General features: G+C 40.2%; 1 protein-coding gene and 1 long non-coding RNA gene across 2 annotated transcripts in view; one reads left to right on the top strand and one right to left on the bottom strand.

Moving 5' to 3' along the window:
- The window catches only part of SLC25A36 (solute carrier family 25 member 36), a 32,948-nt gene extending 13,037 nt beyond the window's left edge, over positions 1–19,911 (bottom strand). The window contains exons 1-4 of the mRNA XM_062582434.1: positions 19,800–19,911; positions 11,334–11,504; positions 6,350–6,427; positions 2,329–2,429 (exon numbers count right to left, since the gene is read on the bottom strand). Coding sequence (XP_062438418.1) covers positions 2,329–2,429; positions 6,350–6,427; positions 11,334–11,504; positions 19,800–19,840 — 391 coding nt within the window. The 5' untranslated portion in view covers positions 19,841–19,911. The remainder of the gene's footprint in view (positions 1–2,328; positions 2,430–6,349; positions 6,428–11,333; positions 11,505–19,799) is intronic.
- Positions 19,912–20,228: 317 nt separating this feature from the next.
- Positions 20,229–25,422, top strand: LOC134144356 (uncharacterized). Its single transcript, XR_009959335.1, has 3 exons — positions 20,229–20,637; positions 21,846–21,935; positions 25,349–25,422. It is a non-coding gene; the product is annotated as an uncharacterized LOC134144356 (long non-coding RNA).
- Positions 25,423–25,694: the final 272 nt, after the last annotated feature.

Below are 25,694 nucleotides of genomic sequence, written 5' to 3'. Positions count from 1 at the left end.
CCACAGAAGAATTTCATAATACAACTACCACCTCACAATCATTAGGTAACAAATCTTTATGTAAGAGTTAGATCTATTCAAACCAAAAAACCCTGTCATTTGGGATTGAGCTCCTTACTGAAACCAATGGCAGCTGCAAAAGATAAAAACCAATACTGATTATTTTTACTAGTTGTTAGAAGTCTTTATTCACCTTGCAAACATGAAATTGAGTTCCAAAACACATTATTACAAGCTTCTGCGTTAACTTTAACTCAGCCAATGAAGAGCTCACATTAGATCTTGTCTCTGTATTTTGTCATTTTTCAGTTGGTTTGCACAATATAGTAATACAAACCTTGCAGGCAAAACTAAGTTTATTTTCTGAACTACATAAAATTACTTTATTACAAGATTATAAAAACAGTAATACCTTCCCCAAAACACTTAACTACAGCCCTTTACATATAAATCAGAATAGTGCCAGTACTCAGTATATTGTTTGTCAGAGAACTTTTTATAGGGCTTCCAGAGAATGTCTGCATTATACAGTGCTAAGCTATTTCAAGAGAGAAAGCAAATAATGACCCGTAGTGTGAACTTGCATTCAATTTCACCAGCCATAGAGTTTACAAGTACAACTGTAAAACCAAATAGGTGTAAAAAAATACAGCCACAGAATTGTTCAGTATTAAAGCTGGTGTACAAGTATAAAAAAAGTAAACAGTAATTAAGAGTCAAAGACATGCCCCACAGTCTCCAGTAGTCATAAACACAAATACATACTACCAGCCTTTTGGAAAGGAAACAAGTCAACATGCAGATACAGAACTCCTGGTAAACCAGAAATCTGCAACTGCAAGCACTTGGGAAAAGATACTGTGGTGTACCTCTGCAGTGATTTTCTATCATGGAAAGAGGACAGCAGCTTCCACAACACTCTGAACCTTTAGCTATCTGCAATACCATGTAATTTATACAAGTAGTCTCCAGTTAAAAAGTGTTAATCCATTTTTATCTTCAGCTCTTTGTCAAGAGGATAAAACATGTCTTTAAACTCTGAGAGGGAAAACAACATAAGTAATAAATGGGGAAAACAATTGCATAAGTAGAGTTTCTGCAGTAATTAACTGATTGGGATGAACATTTCACGAAACCCCTCCCCAATCCTTACCCCAATCAGTGCTGTGATATACTGGCCAAGTAATATACTCAATCTTCTGATGAAGTGAGCATCCTATCTTGCCCATTTAAGACAAAACGGCTGTACTTACGCTTAAGTCATGACAAGTAAATATTGCAACCATGTTTCTCAAGCACTAGAGATGAATGTGTCATCAGAAAAAAGCTAGTATCACTTCAGTTTACTATATTAGATATTTCTTTGTGTCAGAATTAGCAAGTATTAACCAAAGAGTTATGCTGTCCATTCTCATTTCACAATTGACAGTCCTTTTAATATCACCAGTGCCCCAGTTATATACACTGGTTGTAAAATTTGACATCAGTTAGGAAGTTCAGTAGGCCATGGTAATATGGTTGGAATCCACCTGAAATATCTATGGCCTAGATGGAAGAAATTGAGGAAAACATAGAAAAGATTGGCAACAACAAGCAAAGTATTGCCAGCTGAAGTCTTGATTTCCCCAGCATAAGTCCATTACTGAAACTCAAGCTTGGCTTTAACTCCATGTTCAATCCCAGCACAATGAATCACAAACCAAGTAAGGATTGGCAGTGGCTAAAAATATACCCAAGTTACATTGCAGACTAAAGTAGAAACTAGTTTCTAGAAATAAGATGAATACAACAGAAAAAATCTGCTCTTTTATGTCACATAAATGGTAGAACAAACTAGACTGCTACCTGAGCAAAGGATGTGTGCATTTTTAAAGTCAAGTAACTGCAGGCATATTCAGAAAGACAAAAAATAAGTCAAAGCTGTAATAGATAAAAAAAAGTGAAAAATACATTAAAAAGCATTAAGCCAGAGAGCAGTGCCAACTGTCATTTTAGCTTGCAGAACAAAGAATTACTGCATAGGAAGTGTTTATTTTACATTTTACAAAATATATCAAGGAAGCAGGCATGCAGTTTTCCTAGAAAAGCTATTCACATATATACAATTAAACATCTTCATTAAGTGCAAATTTCACAAACATTCTCCAGGTAGAGAATCTGGAGGCTTTTGTATCTACCAGAAAGCCAAAGAAAATTGCTACAATTAGAAGTCATTCAATCAGAGTCCTCCATTTTATTCCCTCTCCCCCCACCCCCCCAGACATTTATTGCCATTTCATTTAACCAGTATGACTCTAGAATGAAGAAGCTAAAAAGTTAGATCCTTACCTGCCACACCAGCTGAAATCATGTGTACCTGGGTAGAATCTGGATTGAAAATATTGTTCAGCTTTTCCTTGCAGTTTGAGTAAGCAGCAAAATATATCGCTCTAAAATTAGAACAAGAACTGAGTTATGTTACATTTTGGGCTTTGACGCACTTATGAGCGGTGCCACTGGCTTCACCAACTCAATGTTTTTGCCTGAAGTCTTAGATAAGTAAAAACCTTATCAAGGCTATCAAGAAATAGTTCTTGGAAAGCAATGTGAACATTTTAAGAATGAAAGAGTGAGTACATTTTACAGCTTTCTTTCTCAGAGCTAGTTAATGTTTAGTGAGGTAAGGGATAGATAGCTGTAAACACAGCAGTATTTGTGATCCTACGAAGTTCGGCCTAGACAGTAAAACACTGAACCAAGAACTGAAGTTACAATTGTCTATTTCTTCAATAAAACATTAGCTTTTCTCTTGGAATCATAATGCTATTAAAACAACCTTATGCTGTTAGAACATCAGCAAGCATGCTAATAAATATTTCATTTTACTAAAACAGCATATAACCATATTTAAAAAGGTAGAAAAACCTGTAAAGAACCTGTTTCTTTAGTTCTGTATTTAGAATAGATACTTAGATTTTTTTCCTGAATACATGAGAAAAGTATTTATAAGCTTGTAGTACATTAGGTAAGCTGATATCAAAGCTACATACCAAAGTTAGCATGTCAATGAAATATTATCAAAAAAGCTCAGCAAGACTAAAAATGATTAAGTACATACGGAATTGACATTTGAGACTGGTAATTCAGATTTCTGCTTAAATGAGTCTACAGAGACAGAAGCGAACATGAGTTTTCATGAACAGAACACTAACCTCAGTTGTGCAAACATGTTTCTTTATTACAAAAAATGAACTGCTTGCTTCATGGGCATAATTTCTAAAATGGGATCTGAACCCAGCTTAGTATACTGAATGTGTTATGAAGTAAGCTTCTCTGCAGCTTATTTAAACAAAGAGCTGCTGTTTAATCCACTCAGCTAATGCTTAATTGAAATGAAGTACTGAATGAAGACTGAGTGCTCAGGAAGGGAAGAAGGGTTGTGCTGATTTTAAGGCTTCACACATTACAGCATGTACATACATTGTTAGTATGAACACTGACAAAACTAAATCCCACAAGCTAAATGTTTTATCTGGGAGAGGAAAGGAAGTGAATTGAAAGAGTCAATTCAACATGGAACTTTCCAAAATGAACTACAGCAACTTTTACACCAGCACTGAGGATAGTCACTGACAAAGTAAACTTCACCACTGTGTAAGAAGTCTCATACATTGAGAGTGATCGTTGCAGTTTACCTTTTAAGTCTGTTGTCAGTAGAAAAAACAGTACTGCTGAAGAAAGGGGGGAAAAGGGCAATTAAGTGCTAAGGTCCAAGAACTTTTCCTACAGAGTGATGGTGCAGAGATCAATCTAGCCTTTAAGGGCTGATAAGTTAGAAAAAAAAAAAAAAAGGCATTTTATTTTCCCCCCGCAAAAGTGAGAACTAGTAGAACAGGGCTAGGTCCACATATGCGCACGCACATGCTTTTATTAGTGCAGAGCAGTAGGAAGTAGGAGAATATGAGCACAATGAAAATGAGCATGAGATGACAGCACCTCTCCTCCTGCATGCAAGCAGATGTTAGCACAGTCAGCCCTGAGTCAGGTGGTACCAATGGCTGACACTGCCTGCAGTCAGCAGGACACAGCACAAGCTTTAACAGTCTGTTCTGTAAGGCTGCTATCAGAAGACATACAGCATTTTAAAAAAAATAGATTACAGTTTCATTTCGAAGTGTTAAAATAGATACACTCAGAACAAGTTTACATTAACAAGTCTTCTCTCCATTTAAAGACTTAAGTTATTTTGGAACATTGATTCGCACTACTCGCACTACTAACATCCCTCTATTGTATTTCACTTTAAGTTGCAGCATTTTATCAAGACAGCTGTTTGATAACAGAGTCTGATTTTCCACTGTGAGTATACTTGTTATTGAGACAGTCTGTGAAGCTAATCTGAATTTCAGAGTATAGGTCAAGGGAAAAGCAAGCAACAACAGATGAACACCACAAGAAAGGTTTTGCTACAGATCTTCAGAAACAAAGACAACAGAAGCCCTCCTATACAACCAGGCCTTCAACAGAAGAGTTTTCGTAACTTTTGTGAGGAATTCAGTTTAGTCATGGTCAGTCAGGACTTTAACAATTTAATTCTGCCATTAGATGTCATAGCTTTGAAATTTAGTAGGCTCTAAGAGTTACCTTGGTCTGTGATCAAATCTGACATATGCCCAATTCTGTCACACAACCTTAAAATGCAAGCTTCTATCTGTGAAGGAATGTCAATAACAGATGAAAGTTTAGTTTGAGATGTGCTCAATACTAGTGTCAATACTAGTGTCTCAATAGTATGTGTCCATACTAGAGAAGCAAGCTAGTTACATGTGGCTTTTGGAAGACAAACATATTGAGAGAATGACAAGAAAAAAAGAAAGGGTCAGGAAGAGAGGAGCTTAACATCTGTCAAAACTGGAGGGTATTAGTGTTGAACGTTCAGACCCACACTGGACTATTAAACTAATGTATTCTTCAGCTTAGGGATTGTCCACATTAAAAAAAACACAAAAGTAACCTTCTGTCCTTACCTTTTCCCTTTCCTCATATAATACCTGCTTGGTTTTTGTTGGTAGTTTCTGGCTTAAGCTGGAGATACAAGTATCATACTCAGGGAAGCCTTCAAGTGCTAGTTTCCATGAAATAGATTAAGAGAATCCAACTCTGGATTTTGCATATACAATCTCTTCAGAGATGAAATGGGTATCTAGAACTATGCAATTTCATGTGCTAATATTCCACAGGGATCCAGGATACAGAAAGCTGCTAGAATTTTCTTCATCTCTTCTGAAGAGTAATGCTATACTAGTGATCAGAAGTTACTCCAAACATTCCATAGAAACTCTAAAGACTAAAATATTCTAATCTGTGAAACATGCTGAGGATGTACAGATGACCTCATCTGTCAGACTTTTGTAGAAGACATCCATACTTAGAAAGTCTAGTTTAATCAGTGTTTTCTGGCAGAATTCAAGGCCTTGAATTAGCAAGTTTCTAATATTCCAACTGTGTGTGTGTGCAGAAGTAAGGATAATCATTCTATTAATATTGAACAGTACAGACAAAACTCACACAAGTGAAAGCAAGGTACTGAAATCAAGGGAAGAATAAAGTTAGTGGGGTATATTCCCTCTGCATAAAAACACTTCTCTTGAAAACAGAAGAGAGTTATTACAAAAATGGGCCAAAAGATGTCATAGCCTCATCCATGATTAAGTAGTTTCACTTGTCTTTTGTTTCTATACCAAGAGCAGCAGTGCCGCTGCCAGTAACATCAGGTATGTTCTGGGCTGTTGCACACTGATGCTGCCCTGCTACCTTCTGGAGTTCAGCCCAGCACCAGATTTGCTTCGTCTGCAACAGCTGTAGATGTCTCATCCTACCCGATTTCTTCTTTTTCAAGTTTCAGACCAGCCTTCCTGCTGCAGGAGGCCAGCAGCCTGTGCTTCACCAGACTTCAGGAAAGGAAAAAGGCCCAGTGTTCTGAGGCTGTATTCACATAGCTGCTTCCTGAAGCTGAAGATCACATCAAGGGTTAATGTGTCCTTGTATTTTCACAGGCACAAACTTATTATTTAAAAGTGCAACTAGGTAATAATCTTCTTCCCTAGCTAGACAAATCTGAGTAACTTAGAAATTACTAATACCAGGGCTTTTATAAACTGAGCCAGCAGGCACAGGGATACAAATTCGATCTGCAGAGTACACAAGCAACTCCATTTATTTCTCAGATATCAGTATTATCCTGGAAATAGAGGCTACTCACAACTAAGCATTTACATTATGGATTGAAATAAACCTCCAGTCTCTTGAATAACATAACTCAGAAATGTTGGTTGCTCTATTCACTTACTGAATATCCGTTTGTATTTACCTGGAAGGAGCAACGCCTACCAAATTAGGACCCAGCCCTCTAAAGAGGGAACGAGGACCTTCCTTTTGCAAGATCATCCTAGAAAACAAGAAAGTGACAGTACTTCAACATCACATCAGAATTAAGGAAAGCACTAACCATGATTACAACTTCATTTTAAGTTTTACTCTTTGCATACATATAGGTTAACAACTGACAGTTTACTCCTGACCACAAGAGACTAACAACTTCCTAGAAATTGCACAGAATAAAACCTAATTACATTATTGCCTGAAAAGCAATAAATTCAAGAACTAAAGACAGAAGTAAAACACTGCTGTTAATATGGACTTTTCTCAAGGATCAAACACAAGGTAATCTGTCCTCAGAAGTTAATGGAGAGGCCTCTTGCCTTCTCATGCAAGTCCACTGCAAAGGAGTTTGGACCTGAACCAGAAAAGAACTCCACCCATGTAAAACATGACTTCATCAGATTAGAGCCCTAAGATCTTGTGGGACTAAGTCCACTCTAAACAACTATAGAAAGAATCTTTCTGGCAGGGGAAGATGTCACTTTTTTTTAAAGAACAGACAGATGCAAGCAGTAAATTAGTAGTGCCTCACTTAAATCTTAATGTGTTTGAAGTAGTGTCCTATTAACTATGATTTTTTTTTTTAGAAGATGAAGCTGTATAGAAGTATATAGCAAGATGTTGGTACAATAAGGTTTCACTAGAACTGGACATTAATAGACATCTATCTGTCCGGCAACCTAGATGCTAATCAGGTATGGTATAAACTAAATGGGATATGAGAGGAGGAAGGACGACAGTCTCCATCTCTGTCACTGCAAACTGCTAAATAGACTCAGAATTTAAGTTAATCCTTGACTACTCCACCAGATGTTGCAATACAAAACCTGATTGAGACACCATCCAATACACACAAACATTTCAGATATCTTTGAGACATGCAGGTTAATGACAGCTTAATTACCCAATAACACAAATTAATTGTTGTATAAATAGCAGTATTGACTGAGTATACTCTCAGAACAGCTGAAAACTATTTATAGCACTGAAGGAGATTCCAAACCTATTCTGATTTCCAGTGACTGAAAGTATCTATTCCACTATAGTTCTGTTGCCAAACCAAACATTAAAAATGTTTGCTTGTATGCCAAATAAAACACTAGTTCTTTACAGTTACATTCATTTGAAAGAGTTGCCATCACTGGTTAGGATTGCTGGCATATAGTATGTCCAACGCCACCTTAGCTTCATGTTCATAACAGTTAGATATGATTTCACTTTGTGGGTAGAGATGCTCTCCAGCAATAACTGGAGGACTGAACACACATAAATAGCCATTTGGAAATTCCAGTTATTTAGTTTTTAACATGCTTATCCTGAAAATTTTTATAAAACCTTCAGCAAGAAGGAGCTGTACCAAAGATCTTAAATTCCACGTGGCTCTGCATAGGGCCACCATCAGCTTATAGCAAATTTGAACCCAGTCAGTGTCAGAATTGTATAACTTGAAATAGTTCATTGGCATAACCAATCTAGCAACCTTCCCCAGTGTGGATGTTTTTAATTAGGAACAGAGCTCCTATACCAAGTCCCTCAAGACCTCTTCTATAAGTTTTTCACACAACAGCTATGAAAAAGGTTTTTTTTCCTTTGAAACTGGAAAAGGAAAATTGGCTTTGGGCTCAGGCTCAGAAGTGGAAAAAAATGACTTGTCACTTAATAGTTTAAGTTCCAAGCCTTTTCATTTTTTTTTTTCAAGCCAGCTGAAGTTTCAACATTTAAGTGAATACTTCTGCTTTAATACATATTCCTAAAAGCAAAAACAAGCAAAAGTAGAGTTTCAGTAGTTATCATACTCAAACTGCAACAGGTTTTGATCAACTGAAACATTAGAAGACTTTTCCCATATGTACAGAGGGTGATGCTTATAACAGTATTCAATACCATGGGCATTTGGCAGCCCACAGCAACCAGTTCCCAGGGAACTGGCATCAACAGGTTGAGTTAAACCAGCTTTTCATGGTTGTAAGAATGCGGCCATATACACAGAAATAGTGTTGGCAGAACACAGAAACAGATTGTCAGGCCTGTGTTGGAAACTTTTCTGCTTGTTTAACAGGCTTTAGAATTGGGACATGAGGCAGTCCAGAAGGTTTTGAAACACTCATCTCAGGCAACTGGGTTAAAGAGTGAACATACTTTTATATTATATTTGGAATCAATATGTGTGATATCACCCAGGTCAAGCCTTAGGGGAGAAAGCATACTGAGCAAAAGGCTCAGTTAGGGATTAATTCAGAGAACAGATCAGTTTTACAAGCCATTTAACAATATACAAGAAAATTCAGTATGTCAGCTAAGTGATTTGGCAAAAACAAGAGATGACCATACTGCATCTGTGTAGAATCTCGTTTACTGTTTTGCTGTCTGAATTGCTAAAGACCTTAATCTCATCAGGAAATACCAGAAGATCCACAAGAAAAGTTTTGGCAAGAAATCTGGCAGAACTCTGTCTTTATTCTGTAATTATCAGAACGAGTGCTGCTGAAAGTTCCACTCTGTACTTGCAAAAGAAAATTTTGTCACAAGGCAGTCCTGCCAGAGAATGGCAAGTGAAGTCCTGGGCTACTGAGGAAGTAATTCCTATTGCACATAATCTGCTCCACAAACCTTTCATTAGGTACAATAAGACAAATGCAAAAAATTGTAAAATAGACCCAAACAAATATGTAATAATTTCTCTAGACAGTCATGCTTCTCTCCCTTCCTTTAAAAAGGCATTATTAGCACTGTGCTCTAACCAACTGAGCTAAACCTAACCCCATTCAAAAGTCAGAAGTTAGTCGATTTTTCCCTAATAGCAGGCAAACAGGATTATAGTTGCAGCAGTTACTGATACTGTGTTCACAGACAAAGAACATCAGTCTATACCAAAAACAAAACAACTCTTTGCATTGAAAAGCAAATCCTAAGTGTTCAGTTCATTGGAAGAGGTAAATGGCAAGTCCATGGTTGGAAGAGCAGCACAAGTGTCCCATGTGGCCCCAGCTGACCTGCCTATGTCACATGGGGCTGTCTATTGCAAGGGCAATCAGATTTCCATTGCCCAAGACCTTTTGTTTTAGTTCAGCGTGGCAGATACAGCACGCAGCAGCAATATGAAACACCCAACAGATCATTTAGGAATAAGATTCAACTTCTATTGTCAAAGGCTGCAGTCACCCGTACTACCTCTGAGATTGCTTCCTGACACAGATGCCTTTGAGCTCACTTCTGACACCTAAGAATCAGCCCAAGAATGATTCTGCAGTTGTTGAATCAAGTTGACATCATTTGCCTGAGTGCCCCTACTTTTAGGTTTCCAGTGCTGTGAGCTCACCCCTGAGCACTGCTCCCTGGAATTGCTTTGGTCTGAAAAAAGCACTAAGCCATGACACCTGCAATACAGAAAGTAACAAGTGACAGTAAGGGCCTGAGAGAGTGACAGGGAAATCCAGTTTGATTTCTCCATTAAACCCACCAACAATAGCAGCCCTATCCTTTTAACCAGAGTGTAAAATATATCCTGTATGTAAACATTTCTTTATTAAAAAGTTCATTGCCACATAATTTAGGATTTTTCATATTTACTGTATTTAAACAACTTGACAAGCTGTCAAAAGTTACTTGGCATCTCAGTTGTTTGCTTCTACAACAGCATAAAACATTTAGGCAAAAATTACAAACTCAGCAGCAGGAGTAGAGGGGAACAGGCCTGCAAATAAAGTTCACCAGATCTCTACTTCAGTCTGAATTTGCCTTCTGGGAAGGCAGACAGAAACAATGACGTGGTTTTCAACTAAAGCTTTCTAATGACACATAAAACATCTGTCCACCCTACTGTCACTCAGGTGCATTTCTAAATAGTGGATAAAAAAATCCAAAACTCAGAAGCTGAATGGTTCGGCTTCAGTCAGAAAAATCTAGTAAGACAACAGCCAGTCTTTTGATAGAGCTATCCTCCCCCCTCACAATCTGAGCCCTTTCTACCCAATACCTCTTCCCAATTCACCCAGACTCATACCTGTATAAGACTCTGAATCAAAACTTCCAGAATAAACACTGCCCCTTCCATCTAAGCAGCTATTTGGGTAGGAAGTTCTGGCTCTCTACAGATTTCTCGTAGAAAAACAAGGGACAGCCGAGCCTGGCCTGAGTCTTAAAGTCCCTGTACTCCAAGGGACAGTAGGACATCCTTCCCAGAGGAAAACTCTTCCCACCTCTGTTCTGAAGGTTCCTTCCCATAACTGGCTAGCTTGAGATTCCCAAGGAGAAAGGGAAATCTGCCTGTGGTGTGCTATTAGTGTGACAGGCCACATCTCTCTCCAGCTGGCTGCTGGAGGTGAGCAGTAGTAGGGAAGGGTTAAAAGCCAGTCCCTGTTCAGTGAGGGGCCACATGCACAAAATGCCCTGGGTCACAGCAAAATCTGGTCTTGCTCATCTCTTACTGTTTCAGGAGAAGATTATAACTCATGTCCACCAGAAAATACCAAAAGGCAAGAAAGGTGCAGGGTGATGATAGATGAGGGGGAGACCAAAAAACTGAGTTAGCTGTAGCTGAGTTTGGTAGTAAGAAGCCCTATGAAAACTAGATTTGGACAAAAAACAGCTGTAAAAGTCTTACACTACCACTTCTTCAGAAGAAAAACAGTTTGTCACTTTGTTGCACAGCTTCCAGTAAGTTTTAGGGACATACTTTAGAGCCATGAAGTCTACAGGCTATTTATGCTCTGGCTAATTCCAGGTACAGGTTCAAGCATGAAGGACATTTGGAAAACCAAAATGCACAATTTCATTACAAATTTAAAGCAAAAACGTGGAGAGTCATGTCATTATAACACCATGAAAACAAGAGTTTTCATGTCTGAAACTCCTATACGGACTTCGCTTAAACCTTCCACCTCCTCTCCCAACCTAGTAACGCATGCACTTACTTTAAGCAATGGAGAGGTCCAGGAGAAACTCTAGTTACTCGGTTGACAGTAGCACCATTCACAGTGTTGAGATGGACTTCAGAGATGTAGAGAGTCACAGAGGATGACTGCAACCTTGTTTTCACCACCTCTAGCGGACATGTTAGAATTGCACCAACAGTACCTCCACATCTGCAAAAAGGGGAAAACACCACATTCTCAACTACAAGGAAACTGAACAGTATTATTAATGTACCATTAAGGTTATTACTCAATACAGTCAAATGGCAAAAGGTGAAGCAGCAACTGCAGCAGGTGACAACACTGCAGTTACTGTCCTCAATGAAAGCCATTTGTTAAGTCAGTTCGTCTTCATTAGTTCCATAACAGATTGAAAATTTAAACAGATAAAGTTTCCCAGTGTAGTGAAGATGCACAGTCTTCAGTACATATTGTTCAAATCAGTTCTGAAAGGCAGCTCAGTATCTCAAATGTTTAACTCCTTATAGTAAACTTTAACTTTTTTGAATGTTTAACATACTCCTGACCACAGGGAGATGTTTAACAGTAGAACAGATTTGTGCACTACACATACAAGGCTACACCCATCAGTCCCTGGAAAGCTGGTGAAGACCACAGTGAGGCAAAGTGACTTAATAAAACACTCATGAAGATCTTCAGCTATTTTCAAATCCCCCTTTCTATTTTGGGCACAGTGCCATGAAAGCACTGATTCTCTGAGTACTTCCTGGGTTCTGCCCATTACAGAAGGAGACCTAGTTTTGAGTACAGAACACAAGTTCAATCCACGGAGACAAAAGACACTTGAGTGCCAAACCAGTGCAGGCTTGCACATTTTGCTAGTCTGCCACTCACTTCTGCACGACAGTAGTGCCTGATTTGTGCAGATAGAGTTCTCATTCTGCTGGAATGGAGTACAGCCAGGAACATGCTGCCTGTTAGCAGTTCTGATCAGAAGGTTGTTCAGGTGCTTGTCCATAGCCTATTTACTTAACTATGATCACAAAAGGCCTGAGGGAAAAATACCAAATCCACTAGTTTCAATTCTGAAGACTACCTTCAATTCTAAAGACAATCCCAAATTTCCTTCAATGTTACCACTATCTCCCCCCTCCCCCCAAAAAAGCTTTCCTTAAGCCTTTTCCCCAGATCAGTATTCTGTCTCATCACTTGGCCAAATACCTTAAAACTGTATTCAAAATACTATATGCACCAATTGCCTCCCCCTCTGTCACAAAATTTAAACTAGGCCATTAATGCTACTAACACAATCTGAAATCCACTACCACACAAATACAATTCCTACTAAATTCAAAGTGCCTGTGTTCACTTCTCTGAAGCAGAGCTAGTTTGACACTGACAATCACTGAAAAATAATTAGCAGCTATTTTGTTGGAACAGAAGAGATTCAAACCCCAGAAATTTGAAGAAAAGAAGTTGTCAGATCTGTTCAACAACACTTTTAAGCAGTGCCTTCCACAATGCAGGAGTTCAGTGTACATACAGGAAATAATAGCTAGGACTCCAGAACTGTCCTATAAACTTTCATAGAGAAGTAGGGTCTTTTTTAGCATCTGAGTTTAGTTCTTTTCTACCACAGAGAATACTGAGAATATAAGGGCAGTTGTTAGCACAACACCATATCCTGAGAGCAACTAATCTGTGTTTGAATGAACTGAGCTTATAGTACTAAACAGCTGTAGAGAGTGATGATACTTCATCATGATAACTTATGCTCCATTTGGACTAGTGACCTACAGGTATCCTATTACTTGTGCCTGGAGGCATCCTGTCCCACTCCTAACTCCAACATTAGACTGAAGTTTATTATCTTCCAAATTTTAAGCAAGGAAAGAAAGTTGGCATTAACATTTTTTCCTTCTTGCAACCCCTCTGCTTCCAGTCACCTGTATCATGTTCCCTCTACTATCTTCCAGGATTTGATTTTGGGCAGGTTATCTGAAAAAATATTGCTTTCAAGCAGCAGTAACAGCAAGAGAATGCAGGTCATCCAAGTTACGATTTATACTCATGAGAAGATAAGTATAGAGAAAGAAAGCAGAAGGAGAAAACTCAGTCCTCATTCTGTAACAGGGCTTGCAATTTTGTGCATTTATTATCCTAGGCTCCACAGCAATGCTGCACTAGAGAGCTTTCCCAGAGTCGAAGATGAACACTGAGCTGCAGCTTGTATCCTGCACTCTGCTCCACACCACACCCATATCACTGCAAAGGATGTCCAACTGCAACAGCACTTGTGTTAGACAGTCACTGCAGCTGGATGAGAAACACTACTGGCAACTTGGGGTTACCTAGATTACTAGAGAAGAGGGCAGACAACCACCCACCCAACACCGCTTCTTTTGCGGGTCTGCCTACAGCCAATGCTGCCACTGACATGACCTACCGACAGAACAGCACCTTGGCCCACGTCATTCCTATATGCATCAAGAGAAGCAGCAGACCTGCTTACTTCTGCCATGTTCTGCTCTCCAAGTCATGATTTCAAATAAATATGGAAGGAGCAGAATTCAAGATTTCAAATTGACACTTACTTAAAGAAAAGCTGAGAAGGTCTTGAAGTGCTCTGTGGTTATCACTTGCAAAGAAAACTTTGCAAAATTCCAAATTTCTCCCACCAAAATGGAATACCTTATTCACCCAGGTGTCAGAAATACCAAACAACAGAGAAAGTATTTCAAATTTAAAGGCATGTGGTAAATCCTCAAATGTTGACAAACCAGACCTTGCTTAGGCAACCATAAGATTCAAGTTTGAACTGAGGCACTAAGCATAATCCAGAAACAGGATTATGTAATTCACTTGAACTTCAGGTATATATGGGAGTATTTGACAAAAAAGTCAGTTCCAATACCATCAGTAAACAGGTAAACAGACAATTCAAATAACTGCAATCTGTAGAAATAACACAGCTTTAAGAAACATGTCAGTTGTTCTGCCATCAGTATCAGGCCATCAGTGTATTTTACTTAGAAATACACATTTATTCCTGCTTTACTTATTTAACAGATTACTACTACTAAAAGTATTATGAAAGAAACAGTTACTTCTTCATGTTGAAGTCCTTGCTTGCTCGTAACAGTCACTAGCTGCAGTTTAGCAAAAATGTGTTCTATGAATTGCAGCAGACCACTACCATTCCCACTTCTCTCCTCACAGGCTTTAGGTTTGGGGGCTCTTTTCCAGTTTGTGGTTTAACAAAAATTAGAAACTATCACAGCTTAGAAAAACACTTTAAACTGCTAGAAAAATAATTAGATTTGTTTTCTCCTGAATACAAGTGTGATTTTACTTTAACTGGGAAATTTCTACCTAAAAGTCCTCTGGGCTTCAGCATCTCCAGTCATGTGCTAGGCTGCATCAACTGACTTGTGAAAACACTAATATGTAGTTTTCATCCAGAATTATATAAGTTTCACTCAGTATAGTAAGCAAGCAAACAAACAAACACACCCCTGCTGACAGAGCATGAACTAGAAGCAAAGGGTAGAATCTGGGGCACTGCTGTCAACAGATAAGTAGTAGTCCAGAGTTACTTTGAAATTAGATAGCACCACAAGACAGGTCACAGTACTAACTTATGAGGGAAGGCAAGGCGTTGTGCTAACCCAAGATGCAGGCCCAGCCCTCTAATTCAGACTTACCCCCATTCCCTCCCCAAAGCATTTAACTGCATTCAGTAGAAATGCCTGACAACTTAAAAACACCACTTTCATCTCACCTATCTCAGCCCAAGAGTATGCTATCTCATGGTAGCATGTCCTAAGTTTAATGTATGCCTTTACTGATGTGTACCACAAGCCTTTCTGGCTTTACCAAGTGCTTAAAAAAAAAAAAAAAAAAAATCAAATCTTACATTAGAAATAGCTGATCATACAACAGGCTGGAAAATAGACATCCACAAGCAAATCCACAGAAACAAGAAGCATGAGGGACATTAAGGACCACTACCAACCACTCAGACACACCAGAGCATTAAACCTGCAAATTAAACTGTACAAGTAGACACAAGAGACAACTATGTACTCGGTGAATCAGATAGACAGGTATACTTCCTCTAACCTGCAAGACTGAGGCAAGCTTGCAACAAGCCAATAGTAAAAACTAAGAGCAATTGTTTGCTCCTACTTGACAGAAGACCTCTTGAACAGATGAATCTAGAAAGGCAGTGATGAAAGTCTCTTCTAAATAGCAGCTTATTCCAAAGAGCACCAAAGCAAAAAAAGCACATGATTTGACCTCCTAGTGCACACTAGAAGTCCAGCAGCTCACTTGATCAATTAAAGCAAGTGAGATATTTGTTTTATAAACCCTGCTAGTACTTCAGGACAGATACTCAGTGTAGAGAACTGCTTTCCTCAGATAAATCTATGTATTATTCATGAGGCTGCATGAGGAAAGACAGACAAGTGTGCTTCAAAACTCAGTCCTGTTTGGCATTCAAATCTCAGGTTCTGTTTCCAGAGATGGCTGCACAAGAAAGTCTTCTTTTATAATAGCAAATTGAGGATACCTGGTAAGGAATCACTGGCCTTGTCTAGGCTTGTTAGATATCCTTCACTATTAGATTAGATCCCTGCAGCAACAGCAGAGACAGCTCCAGGGTGGATGACATTTCAACACTTGAGCCAGCAAGCCCTCTATATATGCCCCTAAAGTAAATTATTATTCCCAACGTTGACAGCATCAGCTGATCTGAAATGGTAACTGCACCAATGGAAGAATCAATTTTTAAACAAAGATAAGAGATGAGGTTGCATAGTGCTAGCCTGAGATTCACCTTTCACAGTATTTGCAACCACAGCCTCAAAGCCTTATCAAAGATAACCTTTAGCCCTACTATCTTGGGTCTACATTCATTCACATTCTCCCTAACTGTTTTTCTTTCTTGTATAAAAAAGAAAGTTCCATGCAAACACTAACTTGCAAGAGAAACAGTAAGAAAAATGAGCTCAAGCTCTCAAAACAAAACAAGCCACTTGCAAATAAAACTCCTAATCTCTTCACCACTTACTGCACATTCAGGCCCCAAATCCACCAGTTTTAGACCTGCCTTACAACACAAGAGTAATCATCTTTTATGTCAACAAAACACAGGTTGACGACTGTATCCCTCTTTTGAGATAACTTAAGGCCTTAAGCAAATACAACTTTCAGAAATAAGCAAGAATACATTTCTCTATTTTTAGTTGTAACATGATAGCTACAAGGACCAGCAGCTAGAAAAGCATAACTGCTTATGATTAATTGGACTTTGTGGTGAAGCTTAAAGTTAGTTTTGTGTTAGCATTCTTGAACTAAAAATACTAAATCAAACTTGATATTTTTAGTTAAGAGTGTAAAAACAAAATTCCTCTGATTTACTGACATAAGAATCTAGAAGTATAAAAACACCAGAAGGGGAACAAGCATAACTGGTTTCCATTATCCAAAGCAAATACTAACACATGAGTTGTACTTTATGAGAAATGGGCAGAAAATGTTTACAGTATGATATTTGTATTAAGTAAAGGCAGCTGAAAACATCACTCATCTAGAAAATAGTATGATAGATGCACCAGTTTCACAATTCTTAAAATACCAGCAGCTATTCCTGCATTACTTGTGATTCAGTCACTTCATGGAGCAAAACCAAAGCCTCTCAGTGCTTTAAACAAACATTGCACTTTCCCAGGAGGAATAGCTAAACACATAAATAACCTAGAGTTGGTGCAGGAAGGTAGCAACCTTCTCCTATGGTTTAAGAGAGGAAGAACTGGCTCTGAAAGGCATCCAGGGGTTATGTCAGAAGTGTAATTCAGGGAAGAAGGGAGTCCAAGTACCTGAATAACTCAATTACAGCTTGAGTGGCTATTTTCTGAAAGGCAGGGAAAAAAATAAAATAAAAAAGAAGAACTACCTCCTAAGCTAATCAACTAATATATTCTAAAAAAAAAGAAAAAAGAAAGAAAAAAAAAAAGAAAAAAAAAATCCAAGGGCTTTTCACTGCTATTTCATACATACTAACACTACCCATTTTTGTAAAGAAAGAAAACATTTAATATTCAAAAAAAAAAAAATATTTTATCTCAGCCACTACATGAATTTGCTAAGAATAACTGTCAAGCAAAGAGCTATTCAGGTTACAGATAACTAAGTTCTATGGTCACAAAGCAATGCAGACTCCTCCGTACACTCACTGACATTAACAGAGAACAGTCAACTTTCTGCAACAGACATGAAAAGCAAAGAAAGAATTAAGTGAAGCTGAAACCACCCGACCCTGTATTCAAAAATAAGTTGTCTACCTTCAAAAGGGACCCAAAGGATTCCTTCTTGAGAAGGACCCAAAATGGTCTTTTTGCTGAGGAGACAAAGCCCAGCCAAGTTTCCACACTTGGAAGGAAGTGTCATACAGAGTTAACAGCAAAGAATTCTAGTAATGAGAAGTAAATCATGAAAACCTGGAAGTGATTTTGGTAGCCAACACGCTGTTTTTCATTAACATTTTAGTTATGATTACAAGCAGCTAGGTCACATGTTGTATAAGGAAGATGAACACACTCATCTTCCCTATACAGTAAAACATTGACAGAAAAATAGTAGTAGAAAGACCTTAAACTTACATACTTAGTGTTCATCTGAAGTCTACATTTCAATAATGAGACTTTTTATTTTAAGGATGCACAGTGTTCTATAGATGATTCTTCTTGGTTTAGAAGAGCAACCAAATTTGTACTACCAACATGCTGCCTACAACAACAGTTGCTATTCAACTAGCAGATGGAAAAACATAAGGGGCGGGGAGAGAAAAAGTTTCACCTCCAGCATGATCCTCTATCAGGATCCAGGTTCACAGATGTTTAGGTAGTTCCTGTCCCAACAAGGACAGGTTACTGGAAGCAAACAGTGCTCTGCAGTAGCCGCATGGTCAGTGGAAAAAGATCCTGACATACAGATACCTCATGACCAAACATGAGCCAAGTGATTACACAGGCTCCAGGTACCTAACGATCAGTTCCAGTGCTTACCCTCTGCACAGTTTCTCCTCAGCACAGAGTGCATGGCAGCATTTTTGAGTATAGCCTAGAAAGCTAAGCTTAGGCTTCTTAAGGTGGCAAAAAAGTTACTGCACAACACTCTCATTGCTTAGAAATTCTACTAGTTAAAACTGCTTTTCTTTAAGGAAAGTATTGCAAAGAGTCAGTCATACTTTGTTTTTTATTATCAAGGAATTTTATTTTGCTACCCCATCATCTTTGCCTACAAAGGAGGTGCCTTTCCCATGCTATATGTTTTCCACTTCTAAAAGTGACTGTTGCTATGTTTATAAATTTTAAAATCCTCATTACACAGAGAACCTCATTTCAAAAAAGCAAGGTCTGAAAAGCATATTTTGGTGGGGGGAAGAGTTGTATGTAAATGAAGTTCATACTTCACTCATGCAGTAGCCAATACATCAGCTACTCCAGCAAAACCACCCAGTGGACCTTTCTTTTCTAGAAAGGTCTAGACCACTTCAAAATAATGATAGTGCTAAAACTGACAGTCAAGTCATTCCAAAGTAAGTACTGAATCACTTTTAAGCTTAGATATAGTATTGCTATCAAAATTTTGGTGGTAACTTCAATTAAGAAAGTTATAAAGCAGAGATACAATTCTTAAAAATGAAACTATTAAAATTACTAAAACAAACCTGAATAATCCTAACCTTCCACACCTGTCCAAGCATCCAGCACTTCCATGAGAGTTCAACCTATTAAAAAGGGGTAAGGACTCAGGGACTGGCAGCAAGGAGGCCAGCTCCCAGCACCAACTGGTGACAGTCCAGAATTGCTGCAGTTTGACCGCTGTTCCTGAAACCAGACATGAAGTTACAGGCAGCGACCGAAGAGCCCTAAGGGAGTCCTCACCTACATTCGTGAAATAGCAACCAAGACCTCCGGTAACTGTCTCGCTAGATTAGAGGAGATCGAAGACCACACCGCGGTATCACAGAGGCGCAGGCAGACGGAAACAACACGCCCGCTTCCGCGCAGGCTCCAGCAGGGCCCTGCGGGAGGCACCCCGAGAGCCTCCCGCCTCTCCTAAGGGCTCCCTGAGGGCTGGCGGGGGCCGCGGCCTAAGCGGAGGGGCCGTGAGGCGACCCCGAGCGGCCCCCGCGCCGCTGCGGGCGGGACCGCGGCCCGGCCGGCTCTGCCGGCCCGCAGGAAGCGCGCGGCGAGGCGGCGCCCGGGCCCTTCCTCGCCCCCGGCCCGGGGCAGGAGCCGCCCGGGCGACGCTCGCAGGCGGCAGCGAGGGCGGAAGGGGCCCCGCGGCCCCCGCTCCCGCGCAGCGGCCGGGTCGCCCGCACGAGCGCCGCGCTCCCGAGCCCGGCGGCGCCGAGCTCCCCGCGGGACGCGAGGCTTGGCCCGGCCCGGCCCTCCGCCCGCGGGGGAACCCCAGCGCCAGCGCCGCGTCACGCACCCGCCCGCGAAGAGGTGCACCAGGGTGTCGCGCTGGCTCATCCTCGCCGCTGCGGCGCGGCGGGCAGCGAGGGCTGCGGGGCACCGCCGCCCCGCGCGCTCCCAGGCCGCTCCTGCCGCCGCCGAGCATAAATGCGCACCGCGGCGCGCGGCTTCCGGCGGCGGCGGGGGGGGGGGGGGGAGAGGCGGGGGGGGGGGAGCGCGCGCGCCCGGCCCCGCCCCGCGCCACCGCCCCGCGCCCTCATGAATATGCAGCGACGCGGCGCGTAAGCGGCGCGCGCCATTGGCCGGCGGGGGCCGGGCGGTGCCTCGTGCTCCGCCTCGTGCTCCGCCTCACGGGGCTCGCGCGCCGCGGCCGTTAGCGGCGGCCGCGAAATGGCGGCGCCTTTATTCCCTCCTTCCCCCCCGCGCCCCGCCGCTGTGACGTCGCCTCGCTGCCCCGGCCGGGGAAGGGGAGCGGGGGTCCCGCGTGGAAAGAGAGGGGGAAAGGCGCGGGGAAACACGGAGCCGGCGTCCGCGGCGCCTGCGGGCGGCGGCGTCACGGGACACGCGTGGGCGGTCTGCTGCCCGCCCCGGCGCAACGCCCGTCGCGGCTGACTTCGTTTCTTTATTTTGCCAGCTGTAAATCCTCAGCTGCGGAAGGAAAGCAGGCGTTTTTAAAGACGGACTTCTTGGAAGGCTTTCCCAAGGGAGCGCTGGGAGTCACTGGATGGCTTTTGTCCTCATTTTCTTCAAAAATCCGTGTTTTCTGTCTCAAGGGAAAGTAAATAATGCCCCACGGGGAAATTCGCAACATCGCATGTGAAACTCTAGTGCTGTTCAGCGTTTTGTAAGATCAGGTATATAAAAGCAAGTGAACAACTTGCTAAAATCTTTGTGAGTGTTAAGTTTGTAACTGCCCGCATAATGAATGCAGAGTGCTGCCTCAGTGTGAGGAGTTGCTTATTTCCATAACAGCACGGCAGTTTTTAAGCTATATATTAATAAATAAACAGCATGCCTTCTGAAGCAGTGATTTCTAAGTCAAAACCTCCTGTGAAGCATGGTGGGCTGATAGGGAAGATGAAAATAAGCTAGAAAAGATGTGAAATTTTGCAGTGGGAGTTGGAGAAGCCTTGCTGGAGATGCGGAGGTGCTAGGGGGACAAAAAGGAGTTTGAGGGAAATGAAAGACAGCTGAAAGTAGGGCAGTGATTTTGCAGGTGGTGGTTTGCATTGCTACTCCACAGGGCATGTAGTTGAAACAAATGAAGGAGATTAAAATACCTCTTTAAAAACTAATTGTTTTTAAAGATAACAAGACAGGCATGACTTTCAGAAACCTGTAGTTAAATACTCACTGAGGCAGTGTTCTTCCAGACATGTTAAACTTCAGTAAATAAGAGGGGATCATGTGCTGCTTCCCTCAAGGTGTCACACAAGAAAGAGTAATTTAAGTATATTTGGGCAACTTTGTGAAATGAAATTGAGATTGTTTGAAAATAGTACCAGCAATGTTATTAAACTTTGCATGAAAGAAGGGTCCTATGCCAAATACATACTTTGAGGTCATGAGTCCATTTTTTTTCTATTTCCATCAGTGGCTTAAGAGGGAAGAGAAGATGGGTTTTCAGCCGGCCATGTGATACCATCCAGTGAGCACATGTTCCAGTAAACTCAAAAGAAAATTAAGTATGAGAGGACAAAGACTGCGCTTTGTTCTCCCTCTGTGTAGGTGAACTCCTAATCTGGAAGCATTTAACTTACCTGGTACTCTTGACTTACACTGTGGCAAACGAAAAACTAATCTGATGATTTTTCTGAATCCTTATTGAATAGGATCCCATATAGAGCAACTGAAACATTTTTTGGTGTGGAAAAATAGACCCTTTGTGATTTAAACAAATTGTATGTTTTTATAGAAGCTTTTGATGTTCTATTGAAATATGTAAAAAGACCCAAACTAAAATACTTTCAATTTTTATTGAGTCTGAAACACTCTGATTCAAAATAATGTTGCAGCACTTATTAGGAGCTGCTTTTAATATGACTTTCATTCTCCTTTTTAGGCTGGATTTTCTGGCTAGACTGTTTCTACAGTCATGCTCGATGGATATGGATTCTTAGAGTGCATTCTTCCCTTCTGCCAGCTGAGAGAGGTAAGTGTGGAAAGAAAATACTGAGACAATTGAGAACCCGGTACACAAATAAAAGCATTCAAACAATTTTCAACAGATCTCGTTGATCTGAGTCTTTTCAGGTTTCATTTTTTCTGTACTTCTAGAGCAAAACACAAGTAACTCACTGAATCTTCTGTTCTTCTTGCCTGTTGATTCTAAGAGGTGTAGTTAGATTCAACAGAGTTTCAGCAAGGAGAAAAGATGTATGAGAAAACATTAAGCCCTTGTTTCTGTGGTCTCCAATTCTGAATTCTTAGAATCCTACCTGCATGTAATATGCTATGCTTTTCCTCTTGCGGTCTTATAGCAGAAAAGACTTACTTCTTAAATTTCACTGGTAGCTTTTTGTCTAAAAAAGAGCAGCAGAAAAAAAAAAATTCTACCATCCAAGATGGAGCTAATTTTTTGCTGTTCTTTTATGGCAGTTCAAGGTAGGTAATAACATATTTTTCCATAGAGCAGAATTTGTATTGCTGCCTTTCAGTTAGGTTTCTAAGAATTACGTATGCCTTTCTATTCTGAATTACGCTGTTGAGCGTCTGCTCTTATTATTACAGTTATAGTGACTCCTTATCCTCTAATTTTACAATATTTACATCCGCATGTTACACATTTAAAATATACAGGAAATGAAGAACAAAATTCCACATGTGAAATACAGATTTGATGTAGCCATGGCTTTGTTTACTCTGAAGTATTCTTTAAACAAGCATTTGCTATCTTCTGCCAGTGCCAAGGTTAACTCTCACAATAGAAAACAGTTCCTCTTTGAAATAATATTTATACTAAATAGCCTATTTAAAAATATTTAGCATTCTTAGACGCTCCGCATATCTAAGTGATACATTATTTCCTTTCCTGACCAAGCAGACAAAAATATAATATTTTCTCCCTTCAAGAAATATGAGAAAGAAGTATGTTCAACTGGACTTTTACTTTAAGTTCCACTTAAACTGAGTAGTCAACTGTAAAAGTAGTCCACTTAAAAGTAGTCAACTGTGAGCTGAAGAGTTGTGGAACTCTGAGTAGGTGAATTATAAGAAGAAGGTGGAAGACCTAACAATTGGATTCAGCTATTTTCTTAGTGAAATCCTTTCAGTAAGTAGTAGGCCTGGTTTCATCAGCTTCTACAAAGGTTTCATGAGTTTTGTGTCAGAACTTAGAAATTAAGCAGCTTCTTTGTGGAGGAAGGGTTCACCTTTAAGTTAAGTGAAATCTAGGAATCTTGGAGTGCAAAAGTCCTGGATACCTAGAAGGTGGAAGAAGAAGAGGGAGATGCAGGAGACAGTTTAACAAGATTGTGTAGGGTAGCAGAGTATGGTGCTGTGTAGCATAATGCTAAACAGCAGGAATTAAAAGCCAAATGAGGAACAAAAGCAGGGATGGCTAATGGGTAGCTGGCACTGCCAGGTCGGCTGCAACTTGGATGAGGCTTTGTTACAAGTGCAGTAAGTGAGATAAAACCCTGGGACTTGGCAGCAAGCAAGTATGTGTGGGGCATTGCTGCGAGGGTGAAGGCAGCCAGGTCCCTGGCGGTTTTTTCCCCTGGAAGTCAGAGAGGAAGACTTTAATTCATGATTTTTGTGCCTTGGCAAGGGAGTAATGGGTGACTAAGGCTTTTTGTTTTTATTTTCTAATTTCTATAAAGAGCATTTTAAAGTCGTTTGATTCATCATTTCTCAAGAGCTAAAGTACAGCTTGTTGAACAGCTGACATTAATTTCCCCACATGTTGGGCTGAGAAATGGGGCTTGACTTAGTATTTATTAGTGACACGAAGAAGTTGAACTGCCTAGTTACTGCTAATCAAGACCTGATAGAAAGGTTAAATTTAGATGTGAGCCTCTGAGAAAAGCGTGGATGGATTTCTTTAGTACATAGTATATTAGATCAAGACAAGATTTCTTTTTTTTTTTTCTTTTAAATATCATTTCCCTGCTGTTTCCACAGACTGTTCAAACTGGGGGGAGATGAATTGTGATTGCACATATAATGTTCCCTTTCCCTTTGCTAATATGATCCAAGAATTTTGTAATAAAGGAAAAGGAAAAGAGCTGTAAACATACAAACACCAAAATCTAAGGGTGGCCTATAAATAAGAGGTTTTATCTGATTTGCATGCCTCAGACTTGAGTGACAAACCCCAGCAACATAAATGACTAGGCATTGATGATTTTTGTTGCTAGGAATTGGATGTATTTTTAATTGCAGATCTGCAAATCTGTAATCGTAGCAAGACTGTTAGAAGGAATGATTTTTAGCTCATAGAGTGTACTGATTCTGGAAATGAATAAAACAAATGTGTTTGTACTGCCCATTTGAGGGGATGCAAAAGGCAATCAGTCGTTGGAGGACCTCCACTGCAGCCTGACATAAGCTTTCTGCTTAACTCAGCTTTCATCTTACTCTGAGAAATGAAACAAGTACTGTGACTTTTTGAACACTCTTCTATCAAATTGTGCATATGTTTTTTAACTCCATTTCACAACTAATGAAGTAGAATGAGACAAGTCAGATGTTTAACCAGGATCATTGGACAGATCACTGATGGACATAGAAATAACTTTCTGACCAAGAGAGCCAGCAGAAAGACCCGTCTTTGTACTTTGAGGACATATACATCTGTATGTCGGTTGCTCAGTGGCTTGTTCATTTGAAGTTTGCAGCTCACAGAATGTCTTTTGAAATGTTCCAAAGGTATAGCAGAAGAGGGCAGGGAAGTAGGAGAGGTAAGTAGCAAAGAAGAGAGGAGCAGCTTATCTTTTAAGAGGCAGTAATCTGAAAATGAGGGATAGGAAAGTGATATACATAAGACTGAGAAAGAAGAGAAGGCAGGGTGATTGGCAGACAGAAAGAAAGCAAAGACAGGATTGGTTACAGCATTACTAGGGGGTGTTTGTTAGGGGGACTCTAAGCCATTCATGTGCTGAAAATTGAGAGATCTTCAGATACTTGCAAAAGAGACATAGTAGTAGTTTATTCTATTGTATTTAGCCCTTGTGAGAGCTGTAGGAAACCTGGTGCATGACATAGGCTTGATTGCAGGAAAGGTGTATTCAGACTGAAACAGGTGTACAGAAGAGCCACAGAATTTATCTGGAGAATGGATAGCTTATCATACCAGAGTACACTTGAAAGATTTGGTTTGTTTAGCCTGGGTAAATAAAGGCTAAGACAAGATATGATCTGCCTACAAATACATAAAGAGAATAAACTACAGGAATCAGAAAAGTAAAATAGTACTTAAGCTAAAGGTCAATGTTAGCAGGGTGACCAGAGGTCATGAGTAAATTCACGTTGAGGATAAGAAGTGAGACTTACGAACAGGCCTTGCACTAGCGTTAAAGAGAATCTTAATAAATGTAACAGAATCTGTGATGTGATTTTCTGCAGTGTCTGGGGCCTAGAATGGAAGACTAAAGAACCATGTGCACCCCATTCTCGGATGGGTTTCTCAAAGTATGAACAGATGGGTAGGTCACCCTGTTAAGATGTCCATCGTAAAAGGTATGTACTCTATCATGAATTCCAGTTTAGCCCATTTCAAAAGCATGGACTTCTGACCTTAGCTCGCTTTGAGAGAGGTAGGTAAACAAAATGTCCCAATGAAGAAATAGATTTCCTGATACGAAAATCTGTAAGGATTTCAGATTTTTTTTTCACTCCTTAGTAGCTTGAAACAGAACCCCTTTACAATTTTTCATCTGAAGGCAGAAGAAGGAATAGCTCATTTAAAAAA

Source organism: Rhea pennata, chromosome 9, assembly GCF_028389875.1.
Source record: "Rhea pennata isolate bPtePen1 chromosome 9, bPtePen1.pri, whole genome shotgun sequence".
Classification (NCBI taxonomy): Eukaryota; Metazoa; Chordata; class Aves; order Rheiformes; family Rheidae; genus Rhea; species Rhea pennata.
Note: the sequence above shows the minus strand (reverse complement) of the source record. Positions and strands in the feature narration are given on the sequence as shown.